Source organism: Diachasma alloeum, unplaced genomic scaffold (assembly GCF_001412515.2).
Source record: "Diachasma alloeum isolate Michigan unplaced genomic scaffold, Dall2.0 Dall_scaffold_00359, whole genome shotgun sequence".
Lineage (NCBI taxonomy): Eukaryota > Metazoa > Arthropoda > Insecta > Hymenoptera > Braconidae > Diachasma > Diachasma alloeum.
In genome coordinates, this window is record NW_021680498.1 from 866,785 (window position 1) to 886,981 (window position 20,197).

General features: G+C 36.1%; 1 protein-coding gene across 2 annotated transcripts in view; it reads right to left on the reverse strand.

Annotated features, from left to right (window-relative positions):
• Window positions 1-19,730, reverse strand: part of LOC107041227 (leishmanolysin-like peptidase) — a 131,200-nt gene extending 111,470 nt beyond the window's left edge. For both annotated transcript variants that reach the window (XM_015261672.2, XM_015261671.2), the window contains exon 1: window positions 19,567-19,730. In XM_015261672.2, coding sequence (XP_015117158.1) covers window positions 19,567-19,713 — 147 coding nt within the window. In that variant the 5' untranslated portion in view covers window positions 19,714-19,730. The remainder of the gene's footprint in view (window positions 1-19,566) is intronic.
• Between the last annotated feature and the right edge of the window lie 467 nt (window positions 19,731-20,197).

Below are 20,197 nucleotides of genomic sequence, written 5' to 3' on the forward strand. Positions count from 1 at the left end.
TGAAACACACAAACTTCACGCATGCGTGGAGTGTACGGGAGTGATTCACGCAATGGTGCGAATAGTCACGGCCATTAAAAATTGTTCGGAAAATCATAAGCAATTTTACGGTCCAAAATATGAAATATTTTGTTGAATTATTAAAAGAAAAATTACAATTGAATTTCCCACATGAATTTTGACATTTTTTCTCCAATTCCAAAACAATAAACACTATTTCGAAAAATAACATTTTTTGTTTTCGAAGTTCGCTATTTCAAAAATATTGACCAAACCACTCCAACAATCTCTAATATCCCTCTCGCATGCTCAATGCTTAAAATAATCGGGTTGTGAAAACAAAAATGAAATCGCCGGGAGAAAATGAGGAGTCAAATATTGGATTGACAAGCGGCTGTTTACATCGGCGTGACATTCACTAAACGGAGTAACCAATTTTCTTTCTTTGTTTTCAATCTTTTTTATTCATACACCATCAGTTGTGCATCGGATCACGAAACGAATGGTAAGTAAATATTTGCGAAGTTGAAGGAAAATCAATATTTTATGTACATGTGCTGATCCACTTTTTATAGAGAGGGGAGTAATATTTTTTTTGATGGGAAACTGTTGGAGATTGTTTGAAAAATCATTTTCGATATGAGAAAAATTATAATATTCATGATTAAAAAAAAAAAGACAATAATAATAATAAATAAAAAACATGAATGAAAAACGTGGAAATTATGGTAATAAAAACTAAACAGCTGATTTCCCTGAAACTCAGTTATGAGAAAACTTCTCACAAAATGTAGACCGTTCTTTCACCGTTTGAAGTCATAAAATTATCATAAATCCTCTCGCGATTCCCCCTTTGATACATTTCCACGAACTCTATAATTAATTATTTTCTTAACACCGCTGGGTCGGGTAAATTTAATGACTCTTGGAAAGAAATTAGAGAACGTGGAGATAAGAGTCGACCCCCACATTCGCTACTCGTTATATTAATTGTAATGAAGGAGAAGAAGCTACGTCAGCTCTAGCCTCATTATAACAATTTACTCAGTTTGAAGGTCTGCGTTTCAGAAATATTTACTAGTCGTTGGTCATTATGGGTGTGTGAGGTTATAGGTATGGTTGTACAGGGACGCCATCGCAAGGTGGCGCAGTAGCTAAAAACCCCCGCAGAATAACCTATGTGAACATGACTCTTGGCGCGGAAAAATTTCTCAACCGTTATTTTTCTCATCTTCACACTTTGAGTCAAGGGAATTTACGAGTCAACTAAAAAAATGCAATCGAATTTTCCGAATGAGTTGTTTTTTTTTAAATAAAAATTAATAAAAATTGAGATTGACTTATTTTTATTGATGGAAAATCGCTGGAAATTTTTTCTACCAGCTATCGAACACGCAGATTACGAAAACGTGGACAGATGGACATCGCAGATGAATCTACCGACCAGACGAGATAGTGCATCTTCCACACTCGAGAATCCTCCACAAGATACTCCAGATTATCGGGATTCCGATAACACAGATCGAATACACTCGACACACTTTACTCTTCAATTCATCCTGCCGAAGTTAGCAAACACCACTACAGGTTTACCCAGTGGTACATGACGAGTATACTTCATACTAGGCAAAGTTTTTCCAGTACCTGAACGAAACCAGTTAGTAGGACCGAGTAGTTTGTCAAGATTGCTTTACAACTGGTGAAGCTCTGATGTCTGGGTACTCAAAAGCAGCCGAGATACCAAACTAAGTGATTCATTTATTCACTTATCGATGAAGTCTATTTATTTTAGGAAGCTTGTGTGAGAACATGACCTCAAAGACAGCGTATTTGAAACGCTTATGAAGACTACTAAAATGTGTTGCGAAGTAGACCTTTTTCAATTGGCAATAACACGAGATCGGCAGAGTGAAATTCAATATTTTTCATTTCATTTTCAAGGTATTTTTTCAAGCTTTAACATAAGATGTGACTCGTCCAAATCGGATCATTCGCTCAGGAATTATAGCCGATTGCATGCATGATATCCCACAATCTCAATATGAAATTCTACATGATTCCCAGTCTAGTATGAAGAACATGATCAGGGATACCCACGAGGTAAATATCAATTACACAAAGACCCCCTGACCTCAACGACAATCAGGTGTCACATCACCAGCAACAACAAATCTCCAACTTCGTAAAATCGATAAAACCTATCACGGAAAATCCTACTGGAGTAATTTTCTTGTTTTAGGTAAATGAGACTGAGGGGAGATGGTAACGAGATACCACACCAACTCTCCAACCCCTCATCCACACCGACTTTTACGTAGTATGGGCTCTGCAATCCCTTCCTCAACGTCCAACTCAATTAATTGCTACCATAATAACGTAAATTGGAGTAAAGTACTTTAAATTTCAACTCCCGCCGGTAATGTGTTATCGTATTTCTATAACATAAGTTGTGTAATCTGTTGGTGGGTGGATATCAATCAGCTGAGATTGGGATAATTGAGACTGTTCATTAGCAAGAAGTAATTACTGATTTTGCCAAATGATGATGACTTCATTCATTCGTCCATTCATTCATTCATTTATTTATTTATTTATTTATGTACAGATCAAAACTCACTATCGGAAGATTTACACTTAAAAAACTATTCAAGAAAATGAACAGTTTTTAAATTTTTTTTCAAAATAACAAATGCTTTCATGATCCTAATGACGATTTTATTATTTAGAAACGAAATCATTGTTTAGAAGGTAACGAAAACGGATTTATTTAGGTGTAATAATTGTTTGTAGGATATCACTGAATAATTTTTACGAATAACTAGATGAATTTGACAATTTCCAGCAAAAATACTGTTGAAATTAACAAAAAAAATTTCAAATGAAAAGCTTTATTTGATTAAAGTGTGTAATTTCTCTGGATTTGAACACATTGTTGTGCATTCGGAGATAAAATTTTATCGAGTGACAGTTCCACTGAAATTTTTTGATACAGACGATTGTTCATTAATCAGAAGTAATTGCTGATTTAACGAATTAATGATGACTTCATTCATCACTTCATTTAATTATTCACGTATTTATGTCGTTCGGTTAAAAAAATCACTCATCTCCCACTAAAAATGGATAAACAATTACTTGACTAGTTCCCTAATTTTTCACCAACTTTTTTCCCCGTGTGTTTTTAGAAAAGAATTCGACCAAAAATTTTCAAAGTGCCTGAATATCCTTGACATTGATCGATCCCCCGCCATCATCACTCCCCGAGTTCCCTCCCCGGCCCTCGTCATCGACCTAAAATAGTTGAAAAATTCCCAATCACAGTGATATAATTTCTCCTGAATTGTTGACACAACCACTCAGACTTCCCGGAGAATTTCTCGAGCGCGAGTTGATTGGATTGGGTGAGGAGGTAAGCCGATTGCTGTCACGAGTCATGCCAGGAAGCCGATGGGGGAGGATGGAAGGATGAAAGCCGCGGAAAATTAAAATTTTTCTCGTGCTCCACTCAATCAATATCCAGAATTTGTTTGCCCCTTTTTTTTTTTTAATTTCCTCTTTCGAATCGTAGCTGTCTGATGATGATAGCGCTTCAGCGGAGGCTCACTGGAGGAGGCGTGTGTTATCACGTGAGCAATATCGAGTTCGATCAAGTGCAACCCTTATATTCGCATGAATATGAAGCATGCAGGGATTCGCGACGGAGTACACTATTATAACTTCATCAACGGGGATCGATCCGGGGGTTTCTACACTCTCCTGTCATCATAGATTTTGCCCCCAACGCGGGATATTTCATTCCCATTAGTTCATAGGGGGATATTTACGGTCTTTAAATTGTATTTTGTGAGAGTATTTCAACTTTGGATAACTGTGACTATTTGATAAAGAATTTATCGCGAAAGTTCTGCGCGAAAAGAAAATTTAGAGAGAAAGTTGAGAAAATTTTTTTTTTAAGTGTAACAAGTGGGAAATTGGCTTCGTCACAATATAGTTAATATTTTTTTGATAATGAATTAGCAATTGAGTGAGGCAAAAACGTTACATCAATTAAGTTGAGGATAAGAAAGATAGGGTCCACCAAAAGAAGATAATTTTCGTAGTAATAACTGCTCTCGTGAGACATTTGTCTTTCGGGTAAATACATTTGTTCTACATAGAATTATATGAGGCTCCGGTTTTATCAAATAAATGTTATTGAATAGTGTATATCTTTGTCCAATAAACACTTCAATTGAAAACCAGAGTTGAAGACCAGAGTTTTTTTGGGCTCAAATGAAACTAAAAAAAACTAAAAAAAAAGGAAAATAGATTTCCTCTTTTTTTTTAAATTATTTTTAAACCTTGAAAGTAAAATTTGATTCATCTGAATGTCCTTATTTGCTTTCAACGCGAATGGACCATTTCAACAGATGGTCTCCAACCTCTCGAGTGGACACTGCAGAATGTCCCATCAAACACTTCAAGGTTCAGTAGTTTTTAGGGGATACTATTTCATTGTTAGTGTCGTTATCTGCCGGATTACGTAGAATTGCTTAGTGAGAGGACCTTAACGATTGGCCGATGACTTTGAGTGTTGGGTTATCGTGAAGAATGTTTACTTTGGACGTGGATAACGATGACATTGTCAAGGGATAAACGATGTCTCTACCGGCGGATGTTGAACTTTAATTCGTTGCTCAATCGCGATTTCAGAGAATTAAGTAGAAATAGACGTTGAATGGCATCTCACGATGCGACAGCGGTCGAGATAATTAATTCAAGAGTATTATTTTGGACGACTATATAATATGGATTTATTCCTACAGTTCAAACCGAAATTAAATCATTTGCAATTTAATTCTATTAAGATGATGAATACAATAGTGAAGCCCTAAAAGTTTTTAATATTTTTATATATCTAATAAAAATAATTTGCCAGTCGTAAGTGATGGGAAAAAAATCCATCAGGAATTACTTGAAAATTTTGGTGTACAGGAATTGAATGAGGCAATATCTCCAGATCAAACGATACGATTTGAACGAGTCAATTCTCACTTTAAAGCTCATCAAAACATCTTCAAAATGAAAAAGAAATCAGGAAATTTCACTCAGCCGTTCTCAAAATATTAGACATTGAAAATCACTACATTCAGATAAATAATGCATTTAAATCAAATGGAGTTATTTCTTTAAAAAATTATTGATTATTGGTCAGATGAAATTTATTGAATGGAAATGAGCCATTGTCCTTAATATGTTCCACCGAAAGCGCAAAAAAATTTTTTTAGTAATGAAATGGAGATATATTTAAAGAAATTCCCATCAATTATCGAAATTCATTTCTCCCAGATGAGGACTGAGATGAGAAATCGTCTCGACACTTTCAATGAATAATCCACAGCGATTACGCCAAGAATAAAATAAATCAATAAATGCTGTGAATGAATAGATCGCCAGCTTTGCCGAGGAAAAGTGAAAAACATAAGGTCAGATACATTTTCTCAATCTCCATAACAATGATAAATGCAACTAACATTCTGCGTAGATGAAGAACTACACTGGCGATGAGTAAAACCGACTGAGTGCTGGTTTATAGCTTTCCCGATATTTGTAGCTGTAAAAAGTCCATTTTATAGCATCCGACTGTCAAGGGAAAGAAATACACGTACCGCCAGTAAGTTCTGTGCTGTGGGATAAGTGTGGCCACTTATTGGATAAAAATACCCACCGACCCTTTTTCTGATGACTGCATTGCCCCCTCGCCGCGCATTCCCCGTGTTTTTTGTTCATTATCAATTGAAACGAATCGGCAATCCTCCGGATTCAAGCGAATTTTATTGTCTCAAAAGTTTCAACTGAAGTTTAATTAATTGAATCAGGAAATACTACTCGCAACTTTCGGATAAATTACGGGGTTGTAGCTGGAATTGACTTCAGAATTTCATTTCGGGTGATTCAATATCCGCAGCAGGTGTCATTCGGATACCCCGTCTCAGGTTCATCCGGGGGAGTTGGAATATAATAAAGTACTGGAGAGACTTGTGACATTTTGCTGTGCGAAATGAACGGGATGTCGTCGAGATGTGGCTGAGACGATGCAGCGGGTGGGGAGAGGCGGAGGGAATATTTGAAATTTGAGACGTTATGCCGAGCGAAGGAACGTGGTGGGAAAAAATCGGATGATCGCGGAGAACGATGGGTGAAACAAACGGTTGAAGATGATAAAACCCCTGTCTGCGAAGGATGAAAACTTAGTGAAGTTGTTTTGTCCCCATCAAAAAATATATAAAAAATATATATAATAGGGGCCAATTCCATATAGTTCTCAAATTTATAAAGAATTCTATTTACTAAAGATGAAAGAAACGCGAAGTTGTTTTATATCGAAATATCTTGAAACTGCCTGACCGCTAATCCTTAACTCTGGTCAATATATGACACGAAATATTCACAAAAAAAAAACACGCGGCAGTTTCAGATTCTTCAGTGACAGAATTTCAAATTCTTCAGTGGTAATTTTTTTTTCACGTCATATATATATATATATATATATATATTTCACATGTATATATATAATCGGTGAAATTAATAAATTCTGTCCTTTTATGGAGACCGATTATTAAAAAAAATTGAAGATAATTAATTGAAAATGAAAAATTCTTTATAGATTCTCTTACTCTACTTCGCTATTCACTTCAATCATTAGTCGAATTCTCTTTGATTCATTATCAATATTTATAAGGTATTCATGAGAAAATGAAATTTAATGAATTCCATTTCTTCATTTCAACAAATGAATAGATCAGCGCGCGCATAGATCTTGTATATAACAAATTTGTGAAACAAGAGTTCAAAACCAAAGTTTATAACAGAGATGTCAGACAAGATGTGAATGTTTTTTGAGGCCCGAGTGCAAGAGCGCATCGCGAAATATAGTGCAGATGGATCTAAGGATGATTGGTTGACACGTTGCGTATTGTACTACTCTCCGACCCTCATATGAATTTCTGCGTGTCACTCGAATTAAAATCTGCGTGTGGCTCGAATAAAAACCTTTATTAAAAAAGGCTATATTCAACTGAAGAAATTAGTTTCGTGCTATTATTTATTTTTATTTTGTTTTCTCGTTTTTCTCTCGGTGGAAATGTGCATATTTATCGTGTGCGCAGCGGCTCATTTTTTTCATTTATCCCTCCACGAATCCCAAGAATTTTTCCATAGACCTCCTACACGTTTCCCTCTTTGATGCGCCCCTCAAAGAAGAATTTTGGAGCTTATATTTTTTACGCCGTGTCTCTTTCGAGGCAACTCCCCCTTATTATATCTCTCTAAGCTCCTTATTCCACTCCTAAAAGGATACATTCATCACTTGAATACTTCAAAGATATCAAAGGTCGCAGCAGAAGAAGACGAATCTATTTGTAACCCCTGCATTATTCTCATCTCAATATCATACGATAACAATATAACTCGGGAATGCAGAGGCGGTACGTTTCGTGCTCCCAGAAGGGAGCAATGTAACAGATGTTATAGACATCGCGTTGGAAAAAGTTGCTCACCCGCGATGTATGCGTGGCACGTCTTTTCAGATTGTGAAGTTGTATTATCGACAACACTCCTCGCCCTATCAGAGGCGAGAATATTCTAAAATTGACACACCATGAATTCACCGTCTCCTCCCTTAACACGAAAAATGCACGCCTCCGCGAAACTTAAAATGCGACTGTGTAATAAAATAAAATTCATGTACGAAGGGGAGAAAGATAGCGATGGAGCGAAAGAAATTCAGAACGCTGTTGGGGTAAAAGCAAACATCAGCTTTCCCAGCTGTTCGCTCTTTTTGCGGCGGATATGGGAGTAATTGGAGCATAAAAAATGGGGTGAAGAAGTGGAAATTCCTGTCGAATATCCGGGCAATATGTTGAAACAAGTGGACAATGGTATTTTTTTATAAATGAGTATAGGTATTGTTGCTAATAAATTGGTAATTTGCTTCCGAGTGGGTTCTCTTTTTTGAAATGCTTATTTCACTATTCTCTTCTTCTATTTTTCCATGTCGTAGTACTATCATTAACTGAAATGTCATCAACATTTCGCGTATTATTTCGTTCTGTCAAATAATTCTACATTCAGACCCTCTCAAGACTCGAATTCGTTGTCAGTCCGGGTTTAATCAAGGCTCAATCAAGGTTTAATCAGTGTGTGGCCGGGATTTAGTCAGGGTTTAGTCAGGATTTAGACAGAGTTTAACCCAGGTTCTGTCAGAAGTTAGTCGGGACCATGAATCAATATGAATAAGTATTCAACATAATAGACTGGTACCTGAGTTTAATAGAGATAGAGATTTTGATATAAAAAGCTCATGACGGTATTGTTTAACTTGATAAGCAATGATGCTGTTCTCATAGTTTTTCAACTTGATTGAGAAGGCATTGAAATATACTTTTCAAGCCCTGATTTAATTGCTATTACTGATGATTCTTTCAGTAATCATAAAAAAAGCGATTTTCTCGTTCAAATCGCATAAACAATGTGCTGTAATTCAACAACAAATTGTGCGACACCTATCGTATTCTGATCGAATCAAGAGGGTATTGTTATCAATTTTTTGAGCCCTGACTAATTCCATTTTGATGACAATTGTTTGAGTGATCGTTGAAAAATCAATTTTTGGAAAAATATAATTTTTTTGAACTTTTATGAACAATTGAATTTTAATTGGCGTCAATGAATCGAGGTTATTAAAGTCTATATTCATGAAAAAATTCATGAAATTCGGTTAATTCCTGAATTTGAAGCATCATATCCAAAAATATCTCCGGAATTCTCATTTTCAAAAAATGCGGAATTTCTGAGAATTGTTCTATAAATCAGAACAGCGATTATTACTATCACCTTCATCTCCGCATTCGGTCAAGGGAACATCGCCACAATTTTTAGAGCCATCATTCAATGAATGCACATTTTTTTAAATTATCCTGGAGCAACCGATTTTTATTTTTATTTAAAAATTCCCAAAATTAAAACATGAATTAAATTTTAATTAAAGTCGATGAATAGGTCTCAACAATACCTACATTTAAAAAAATGATTAAATTTCAACGACTACAAAGCTTCCGTTCGGCAGCAAAAACAGTAATTTTAGTACAAGGCCAAAAAAAAAATAATAATTCTATTCGTCACTCCAAGGAAAATCACAATGCCTTCGCCAGGCCAATCACGACAGCTTCATAATACAAAACAGGTTGTTGCCTTTATGACATGAATGGCCATGAAACTGGTGAAATTTTGCTGTGGCGCAAATCGTACATGACGATTGACGTGCCGTGACGAGAGGCGGTAAAAGAGTTAGCGACTTTCCACTTGGCTCGCTGGGTTTTATGGACGGGCAAGTGTCGCACTGTACGAGGCATATGAGAATCGGAGGTGGAAGAAGAGCTGATGTATGTAAATTCAGGGGCCATAAAATAAATACAAGAACGGGGAGGGGGGGGGGAGAGANGCTAAAAAAATATTCAGATTACTTCATTGTGTTAATATGAATATGGCTATGCTGACATTTGCTTCGGGCAGAGGGAAGAGATTCAATTGATAAAACTCTCGTGATTGAATTGACAAATTAATCCTGATTTCACCGAATGAAAAAATTTCATCTCGGTGGAAGTGTTTTGTTGTGGTTTTACATTGGGCAAACATTGCAATATTGTGTTGCGGTAAATATTTGGTGTTACGACCGGATAGATCACTGATAAATTGCGTTAACGAGAGATAGGACAGGCGACGAATTTAATCCGATGAATCGAAATAAACTGAAGGAAAATTAACATCGTTGTTGAAAATTCAAGGAATTTAGTCATTAAAAATTCACAATTTCAGATGAACAAAATTAATGAGAATAATTTTTTTTATTTTTCTTGAAAATTCTGCATAATTTAATACTGAATATTCATGTTTTTCCAATAGGTCGAAATGAACTAAAAAAATTATTAACACCCCTGTTAAAAATTGAAGGAATTATGTCATTAAAAATCAAAATTTCAAATGAAAAAGTTCAAATGAAAATGGAAGCTAAATTTTTTCAATTTTTTAAGGAATAAGTTTCAGGAAAAGTGAAGTGTACACAGAGAAGAGCAGTTTCTAATTTTCTCCAGAAGAAACTCATGTCTCTAACGTGCATTAGCCTTGAGATGATGAACTGTTTGCTCAATTTCATGAGAAAAATCTGTGAAATTGACTATCAAAACTCGACTTATGTCAATTTAATATGATGAAAATATAATTTCATTTAAAAAATACTTCGCGTGAAGGAAATTTGACGTATTGTCAATGAAAAAATCAAAATTTTCTGGAAAAATGAATGAAAACCGCAAGTTTCAATGCAATTATTCAATGCATTCTAAAATGGCTAGAAACCACAATAATTCCTGTAAATGGATTCCTCAATATCTGTTCAATATATCTTCAATACACTATATATCATATCATATATTTTTTAATACATTTTATTTGTCATATTTGATATAACATATTTTAATAAACGTTTAATTGATTGAATTTTCCCGAAATCTGCAATTTCAATCATTTCCCAATAATCTAGACTAAAAAAAAACCTAGACTAAAATTTTCTATACGATTTCCGTATACGATATTCGGATATTTCTATATGAATATTTTCTATACGAATTATTTCTATACATAAATTTTTAAATAACACCATACGAAATCTTTCTGTTTGGCCAATTTTGTAGACACGTTTGAGGCATTAAAATGTGTCTGAAATAGCGTTTTTTGCCATCTGTCACCTTAAATTCCAGATGCTTGTCAGACACCTAGTTTTTGCAGTGGATGAGTCAATTTTTCACACATGAGAAATATCTTAAAAATTAACATTTGAATGGACTTTGCCGTCTGAATCAGGTGAGATATCTTAATAATAAAATGTTTGAATCCCTCATAAATAACTGAATGTCAGAAACAAAAAATATCTGAAAATAAATACCTGAAATTTTTCAGACAAAAAATGTCTACCACCATTTTCAGACAGAAACGGTAGTTGAAATTTTCAGACATTAGTCAGATTTTCAGACACATCTGAAGATTCAGACGTTTTCTACCATCTGACATCTTAAATTCAGATAGCTGCCAGACACCTGATTTTTGTAGTGATCGTATAAAAATAATTTGCATAAAAAATCAGACACCTAGTTTTTAGAAAACCTAAAAACCTGCCTGTATGGAAATATCGGAAAATCATATAAGAAAATCCTACAGAAATTCTATACGCAATCCGTGTAGAAAATTTCTATACAATTTTTTCATACGTGTTTCCCCCTCAACTTTTATCTCCACATATCCATTGAAGTTTTCAAATTGAGTATTCGTGTTTTCAACTCAAAGGCGCGTAATATAAATCGGGACAAGGAGGCGTTAACACCGTGAATTGATCCCATTTTGCATCGCCGATGTCAATAGCACATGTATCAAGCCCTTGACACACCACATGCTACATTATTGAGTGCTCAACGACCCCCTCCACTCCACCGAAGAGTAATTTTCCTTGCTCATTCGTCAAATCAGAGAGGATGACATTCCCGGTTGAATAAATAATCCTCAAACTCAACGGTTTTTGAAGCTCTTTGTCCACATTGTAACAGACTTTCCAACTACTTTTGGGGCTTGAGCACCTGACGACTTCGCGACGAATCAGAACAAATGAGAAATGAGAAGTCTGACGTTAAAACGTGGTATGCATTATTATAGTACAGCGAGATGTGGAGTGGGAAAACTTGAGAAGGAAGAACAAAAGTCGAGACGCACGAGACTGTCGGAACTGATTAAAGCAACCCCATGAAAAGCCCTTAAGGGTTAATATCAGGGGATAAGAGAGACCAGTGAGTTTTTTTTCCCTTTCGTTTCATTAATTTCTTCCTATTCAGTCTTTGCCTCGGCTAGCACAACTATTTTTTCTAACTGGGGGTAGTGAAACCCTGTCCGAAGTGAAGACACTTTTGTCGCTTTTTTAAGACGTCTTTGGTCTCGAATTTAAGACATTTTGAGGGGCTCAATTTGCGATCTCTGAAAGCAGAACGTTTCGTGAAGTTGCTTCATATCGAAATATATCGAAACTCCTGATCACTCATCCTCAATTCCGATTGGTCAATGAGTCGTGTGAAGTTAGTCGCTGAAGAAACACGCGGTATTTTTTAATTCTTCAAAGGCACAAGTCATTCTTCGTCATAATTCTTAATTTTGTGATGTTCATCAAGCGTGAAGTTAATTAATTCTCCTTTCTTGGGTTTTCATTCATCCTCTACTTTCATGAATCTCATAAATTTGCTCATTCAATTTTTTAAATTCTCCGTTTTTCGCAAATAGCATTATTTGATTTTCTTTCATTTCGTCATATGAAAACCTGAGAAAATTATTATTAATTTCCCTAGAATATCAATTTATAACACAGAAACTTCGAAAGTAATTCATCAAAATCTCAAAATTATTCAATGATTTTTCCCTCTTCATTCTTATCATTAATTGTGAAATGTAATGGATTCAACCTTTCATTCTCCCATTGAATAATAACGACATTTGAAATAATAAAGAATATCCGCGCGTCTTGCGATTTCATGTCTTAATGGGGTTAATGTGTTGCCGCCGCCATAAGTGACTAGTGACTGAATAGTCTTCAAGTGTCTTAAATTGAGACCGAAAAAAGTCTTGTCTACCAAACGTCTCGGTTTCAGACAAAAAAAAATCTTATCTTTACATTCGAAATACACATTTTCGTGTCAAATGCAGCGGATAAAGAGCAGATAATTTTCCTATAGCCTCCCTCTATTTGTAAACAACTTCGCGCTCATCCACTTCCGCGGTTTCAGCCCAATTTTTTTTTACTAAAAATCAAAACTTTGCAATTTTTTGCGCAGAAATTGAGCTGATAAATCAGACATTAAGTTTTTGTACTCATCGACCCCATTTGAGCAAGTTGGCCGCCCAGCTAGATGGCCAATTTCTTAAAATATATTTTTTTGCATGAAAAAAGAGCAGATTTTTTTTGGTTTGCGCAGAAATAGAGCAGATAAAAAGCAGATAATTTAGACATAATCGCCATGTTGGTCCGCGAACCCTGGCTGCCCAACTTTATTGGGCTTCAAGTGTCGTAAATCAAGACGTCTTAACGTACGAGGGAGCAAAACGGCCACTTGAATTTTTTTTAATGTCAAAATTTTATTCATCTGCTGATGAAAGAGAATAATTTTTATTTTCTTTCAAGCGTACACTGCATCCTCTCAATGGCCCAACGCTTCTGAATTTTCTTTTCCTGAATTTACTCCTGATTTATGAATATTAAAAAAATGTCCAGTTTTCATTTTGCCCCACCTTCTGCCGAAATTATCCCAACATGTCATCGCCACCAACAATAATCCGGCGCATAATCATCCAGCAATATTGACACAATCCATATCTATATACAGTATAAACTGTTTTGGTAGAAATAAGGAAACGGGAATAAGTGAAGCTTGGGAAATGAATTATGCGACGCTTATTGGCTGTACGCCAAGCGGTTTACTATCAAAAGTCAGCAGGAGGGTAGGGTTTTGCGTTATACCCGGTAGACGCCTGAGGTGGTCCGTATAGACGATGTGTACACATTCGCCTCCTGGGGCTCCTTTTGGCTTTGGATTCCGCTGCCTTCCAACGTCTCTCCGGCCTGTCTTATTTCAATGTTTTTTTCCTACCATCCCCGCCATATCTAAACGTTATCCCAGTATTACTGTACACAGTATCACCCTCTCGCCTCATTTTTTTCCGCTCCTCTGGCTCAGATCAATAGGAATGATGTCTGTATTTTCCTGTCGTCCCTCGTGATTCAAATGTCTATAATATTAAATTCCGAGTTGAAGGGATACGAAATGCTGGTAACTTTGTTTGACCCTTGTGAGCGTTGGGGAGGGTCAGCATACGTGATATTCCTGACAAAAAATATTTGGAATACCACTTTAAGGATGTCCAAGCAGAGGGGGCCATATCCATAAGTCGACTTATCTCCCAGTTGAGTTTTTGAGGAATATTTCCGAATCTAAGGGAGATAGCGAAATTTTCGTAATTACATTTGTTGTAGCACTCAATCGGCTCCACAAAAAAGGTTATAACAAAAATTTTGCTATCTCCCTTAGATTCCGAGATATTGACTGAAAACTGGTCAATAGTCAAAATTGATTTATCTCCTTTTACCACTTCGCTACTGAATTATAATTACCGGTAAATTATTAAGTAGTCAATTAGTTAATGTCACTCTTAAATTTTTAATATTGACGTCATCATCAAATTCCGAATAATATTAATTAATATTCGAATATTGAAGTCATTCAAATTCCAAAGGATTTATTAATTAGCAATTTTGTTAGGAAGAATGACAATTATTTCGATTATCGGAAATTTAGTATTATTGTCTTAATACAAATTTTACAAATCCATATTACTAAATATTTAATTCCCAATCAATTTGGAAATTTGGATTATCAATTATTTCAGTATTTTTTAATTTCGTTGGTATATTTAAACCATGATTAATGTAAGTCGGAAATTCTTCTAATATTGAAGAATCGGAAGATTGATGGTCATCCCTGTATCCAAATACTTTGGCTATTTTTCTCCAGTGAAATAATTTTCTACTTTTGTAATCGAAAATCAGAGCTTTCAGTTGAGGCCCATTTGACCCTAAATTTCCGGACATTTTACAATTATTTTATTATTTAAACTTTGCAAAAAACATTTTAGAAATCCGAAAAAAATTGTAAAGTTTACTTTTGAATGAAAACTGATGAAATAATTTTAAAATTGCGAGCATTTTCTATAAATAATTTATAACCGCAACGAAATTTATTCATATTCAGAATTTTATCGGAAATACATTTAATGCCTAAAAAATGAGGTTTTGGAAAGTTTAAACAATTTCAGTTATGTATACCTAAACAATGAATTTTTCGAAAAATAATAATTCTGGGCAAAATGTAATTTTAACGACGCTGAATATTCATGATTTAAAAATAAATTTCTCTCTATTGTACCAAACTGTGAAAGATACTTGAAAAGCCTCAAACAAAAACATTCAAATGCCATTTCATCCCGCAAAAATTGCTGAATCAAACAGAAATAAAACCATCCGCAAGGTCTGCAATTTCACAAGAATTAATTCCCCTTCCAAAATGCCCCATGCCATGTCGTTGCCCCCGAAAACGACGTGTGTCATTCAGAAATCGTTCGAAAGAAACGAGTGTACATCATGCAAAATGTCCAAAACACCGGACGTGTAACGTTTTTGAACTTTTCATTGCTGGCAACCCGGCCAAATTGAAAGCGTCAGGTTCTCCGATATCATAACTGAACGAACGTGAAATTAATCGAATAACTTTGCCTCCCTCACGCTCGCCGTTACGCGTTTTCTCACTTGGATTCCCTCTCCCTTTCGCCGGCGATAGTATGCGATTCACCGCTGCGTCGCGTCTGCAGCGCAATGAAACGCTCAGCGACCGCAAAAACCACGGTCGAAAAAAAAAATAAAATCAAAAGCGGAAATTTAATAGACATCCGTATTGCCTTCCGGCATTTTTGAAAAATTGAACCCGCATTCTCCGATTGCGGCATTTTTATTCCAACTTTCCCCGGAAAAATCGGGCCTCTGGCCTGCCAGCTGGTTTTCAATTAATATTTTTGTTGTTCCGGTGATTTTCTTTCATTTCAGCATTGGGAAGCGCTAATGAATTGTTGCGATGCTGATGTGTGGGACGCATCGCTGGTTCAATTGAAATATTTTAATTGGAAAAATGAACGTGATTACGATGATAAATATTAATTGCTGTCATTTAGTTGTTGATTGATAATTTTGTTTAGGATTATTATTATTTATTTAGACGTTTTGAAATGTAAGGAAAGTTAGGGTCAAGTGGGACTCAAAGGAAAGCTTTTATGTTCGGCAAAGAATTAACAGAAAGAATTGATAATTAATTTCATTTTTTTTTAAATAATTCATGGCATTAAAATTTAGATGCAATTTTCATGAAATGATCCCCACAGTTTAACAATTCATGGCGTCAACAGGAATTTCACACACCCGCAGACATTTTTCAGACACTAAAAACGTCTGAATAAAATGAAAATTTCTGTGAATTTCAAACCTGAATTAAAATGTTTGGGCATTCAGACAAATTCTCATTTTACTCAGACAATTTTCAGTGCCTGAAAAATGTCTACAAAAGTCGTATGAAATTCAGCCATTCGTTTTTGCTGTGAATGAGAAAAAGTATCTCACTCAAATAAAATTCTGAAATTCACCGAGAAAAATCAATTCACCTCAAGCGAAAATTTTCTTTAAACTCACAGGGCCAATATTTACCCCATAATCCGCTGATTTCAGTCCGGAATCCATCAAAACGTAACGGCATAATTACAGAGTGGCAATCGGAGCGTGTAACACAGAAGCTATTATGTTGATGCACCGCTGGATATGGGAGGCATATGATAAATGAAAAGTAATCAAAGCTAAAAGAACCGGATGCACTCACTCAGCCAACTCTCATATCTGCCACAATATTTGTCATCTCCACGCGAATGTGTTTTTACCCCGGCTAATGGCAGGATCGATGTTCCCCTCTTCCCCCCCCCCCCCCCCCNGCTGTGAATGAGAAAAAGTATCTCACTCAAATAAAATTCTGAAATTCACCGAGAAAAATCAATTCACCTCAAGCGAAAATTTTCTTTAAACTCACAGGGCCAATATTTACCCCATAATCCGCTGATTTCAGTCCGGAATCCATCAAAACGTAACGGCATAATTACAGAGTGGCAATCGGAGCGTGTAACACAGAAGCTATTATGTTGATGCACCGCTGGATATGGGAGGCATATGATAAATGAAAAGTAATCAAAGCTAAAAGAACCGGATGCACTCACTCAGCCAACTCTCATATCTGCCACAATATTTGTCATCTCCACGCGAATGTGTTTTTACCCCGGCTAATGGCAGGATCGATGTTCCCCTCTTCCCCCCCCCCACCACCCACCCCCTGTTAATGCATAAAACTTGATTTTCATAATGAATATAAATATCGTTCGTTAATCACACCTCAAATTAAACCCATGAAAATGCAATCAAGAGCCGGTTGGAATGAATTTAACATACATTAGAATTCTCACGTCGTAATTAATATCATTCATGCATTTCGACCAGTAATGCAGCCTACGCGATTCATATACCTTGTCTCAAATGGGGTTGGTTGATTCCGGTTATAAGGAGCGCGTGAAATTTCGTGCATGACACGCGCCCAGCCGTACGAACGTAATATGCATTCCAACGAGACACACTGCGCGATTATTGTTCAGTCAAAAATTTCATTATTTGTTGTTACTGATTGTCATTCGTGGTGTTTGCAGTGCGAAATGAAATTTGTTTTAATTAGAGCTTTGTTGGCGTTTTTAGTGAGGAGTTAAAAAAATTAACAGATTTTTTTGTATAAAAACGAAGGCTTCATTCGATAGAAATGAAATTATTGATCAGATGCTTAATTTGAATGAAATGAATGAACTGATTATTTATTTTATACAATTAACACGTTTTCATCGGAATAATTATCAACCCTCAGATTTTCCAATTAAATTAATTATTCATTCTAGAATATTTGATGAGATATTATTAATATTCACAAGAAACAAATGAAGCGAATTTTGATTTGTAATTGGTTAAAATTCACCGAATATTTTTAAAAGAATTAATGAATTTCTAACAAGAATTTTTTCAACATTCAATAATGAATTGTTCTGATCAAATAAATCGTCCATTTCATTCCTGAATGGATAAACTATTTACTTCATACAATTGAAATATTTTCATGGGAATTATTTCTTTTGAAACTGAAGATTTAACAATAATTTTCAGACATTCACAGATTGTTATCAATATAGTAAATTGATTAAATGAAATCAACAAAATATTCTCAAAAGAAAAAAATTGTGAAAAAAAGGAAAATTCAACATTCAAGTTGAAAACAATTAACGTATTCTCAGAAATAAATTTATCACGATTCAATAATTCATTGTTCTCATTAAATGAATCGGTCATCTGATTCTCGAATGAGTGATTTTTTTGTTCCACACTAATTAAAACATTTCCATCAAAATAATTCCTCATTGAATTGAATTTCTAATGACAATTCTCAGACATTCACAAGGCACATATTTTTTAATTGAATCACTTACTCGTCCTCTCTCCTAATAAACGAATTAATACAGTAAATTGATTGCATGAATTCAATAAAATATTCTTAAAACAACAAAATGCAAGATTTCAGTTGAAAAGAACTAATGAATTCCCAACAAGAATTTTGTCAACCTTCAATAATTAATTGTTCTCATCAAATGAATTGTCCATTTGATTCCCGAATAAATAAATTATTTATTTCATATAAATTAAGACATGTTCATGGAAATAATTCCTCATTGAATTGAATTTTTAACGACGATTTCCAGACATCCACAAGCCACAGATATTTTAATCAAATCAATTACTCCTCCTCTCTCTTAATAAACGAATTACTATAATGAACTGATTAGATGAAATCAATGAAATATTCTTAAAACAACAAAATAACAAAATGCAAGAGTATTACAAAATGCATTAGTGTCGAAAACAACAAATGAATTCCCCCAAACTAAAAACTGTTCCATTCAACATGTACCACCCCCAATTACAGATAAAAACCTCATTTCCACAAAAACAAATCCCTAAAAACCCATTCACCAAATCGACCTCAAGACCCCCTCGACGTCCCCTTCCCGTCCTAAATCCGCCGGCCATCACCACGAGATACTGTCTCCCACTCGTGTAACAATTGTCTACAAATACATCGCTCCATCTTTTCTACTCTGTCACCACGCAGACAACCAATACAATCCACCCAACAAAAAACTTTCACTACCGTGTCGGTGATTCCAAATAAGAAGAAGCCGTCCGCAACGAACAAGTTTCCATAGAAATTCAGGGAAAAGTGTTCACGCGGGGTCAAGCCCGAGGATTCCCCGTTCCACTCCGCTGTAACACCCAATAAAGTCCCCCGAACCCTCTGTCCCCTAAATAACTCATGAATGATCTCATTTTTCAACCCGACGCGATAGTAAACACAGGTAAATGCACGTAAACAGAGTCGAGAGGAGCTGTCACGTGACACTCCGAATTGCCCTACACACGCGGTAATTTCCGGATGAAAGAAGGGCCGGTGTCACGTTGTGGCGAGGGCATTCCGAATGTAAACACGAAATTACGGCAGGCGAAATGATGTTTTCATTGAAAAAAAAAATGTCAAAAGGGCACGGGAGGTTTTGTCGGCGTTTTTCGGGGGATTTTTGGGCACATCGACAGGATAATGAGACGAAAATCGCCGGCTATTGTTCGGCCCTCGGGATTACGGGGGAAAACGGACGACGAGAGAGGCGGAAGGGATAAAAAGCCGAAGGGAGACGAAAAAAAGAGGTTATACTCAAGCCCTCAACCCCTTGTTTTCACCGAAAGTGCGAGATTATGCGGGGGTCACTCACCTCGTGCGCCTTCGGATGCTGATGACTGCACTGGTGATGCTCGAACAACATGCCACTCACAATGTTTGTGTAGCACAGAATGTAAATAAGGAAAAACAGGGGTATTATCGTGCCGCATTGCATCTTCAACCGCACTGTCGCCGCCATCACTGACCCGCACACCCCCAAAGCATGACAAGTACTGGAGAGTGGAGACTGGGAGCTGTGAGGAGCGTTGACGGCGGCGTCGGGGGAAGGGAGGGGGAATTGTGCGCCGGAGAGGTGAGCGCCACTGGCGCGTTCGGCGAGCCCCGAGGGGAGGCGAATTGCGGCGATTGGGGAGGGACGCGAGAGGGGGCGACACTCGACGGGTTTTTCAATTTTTGAAAGTTGATTTGAAAATTGATTTGATTAGCGGGTTTTGAGGGAGGTTTGGGGGATGGGGAGAAGGATTTTGGTGAGTGGGAAATTATTTGAGGATGTTCAAGGACTTTGGGGATTTTTTCTTCAGTGGAATGTTTTGAAAAAGGACTTTGGGGATTTTTTCTTCAGTGGAATGTTTTGAAATGGTGTGAATTTGAATTTGAATTTTGGAACTGAACCGTTGGAAAACATTTAAAAAATCTGAAACAAATTGCGATTGCGGAGGGAC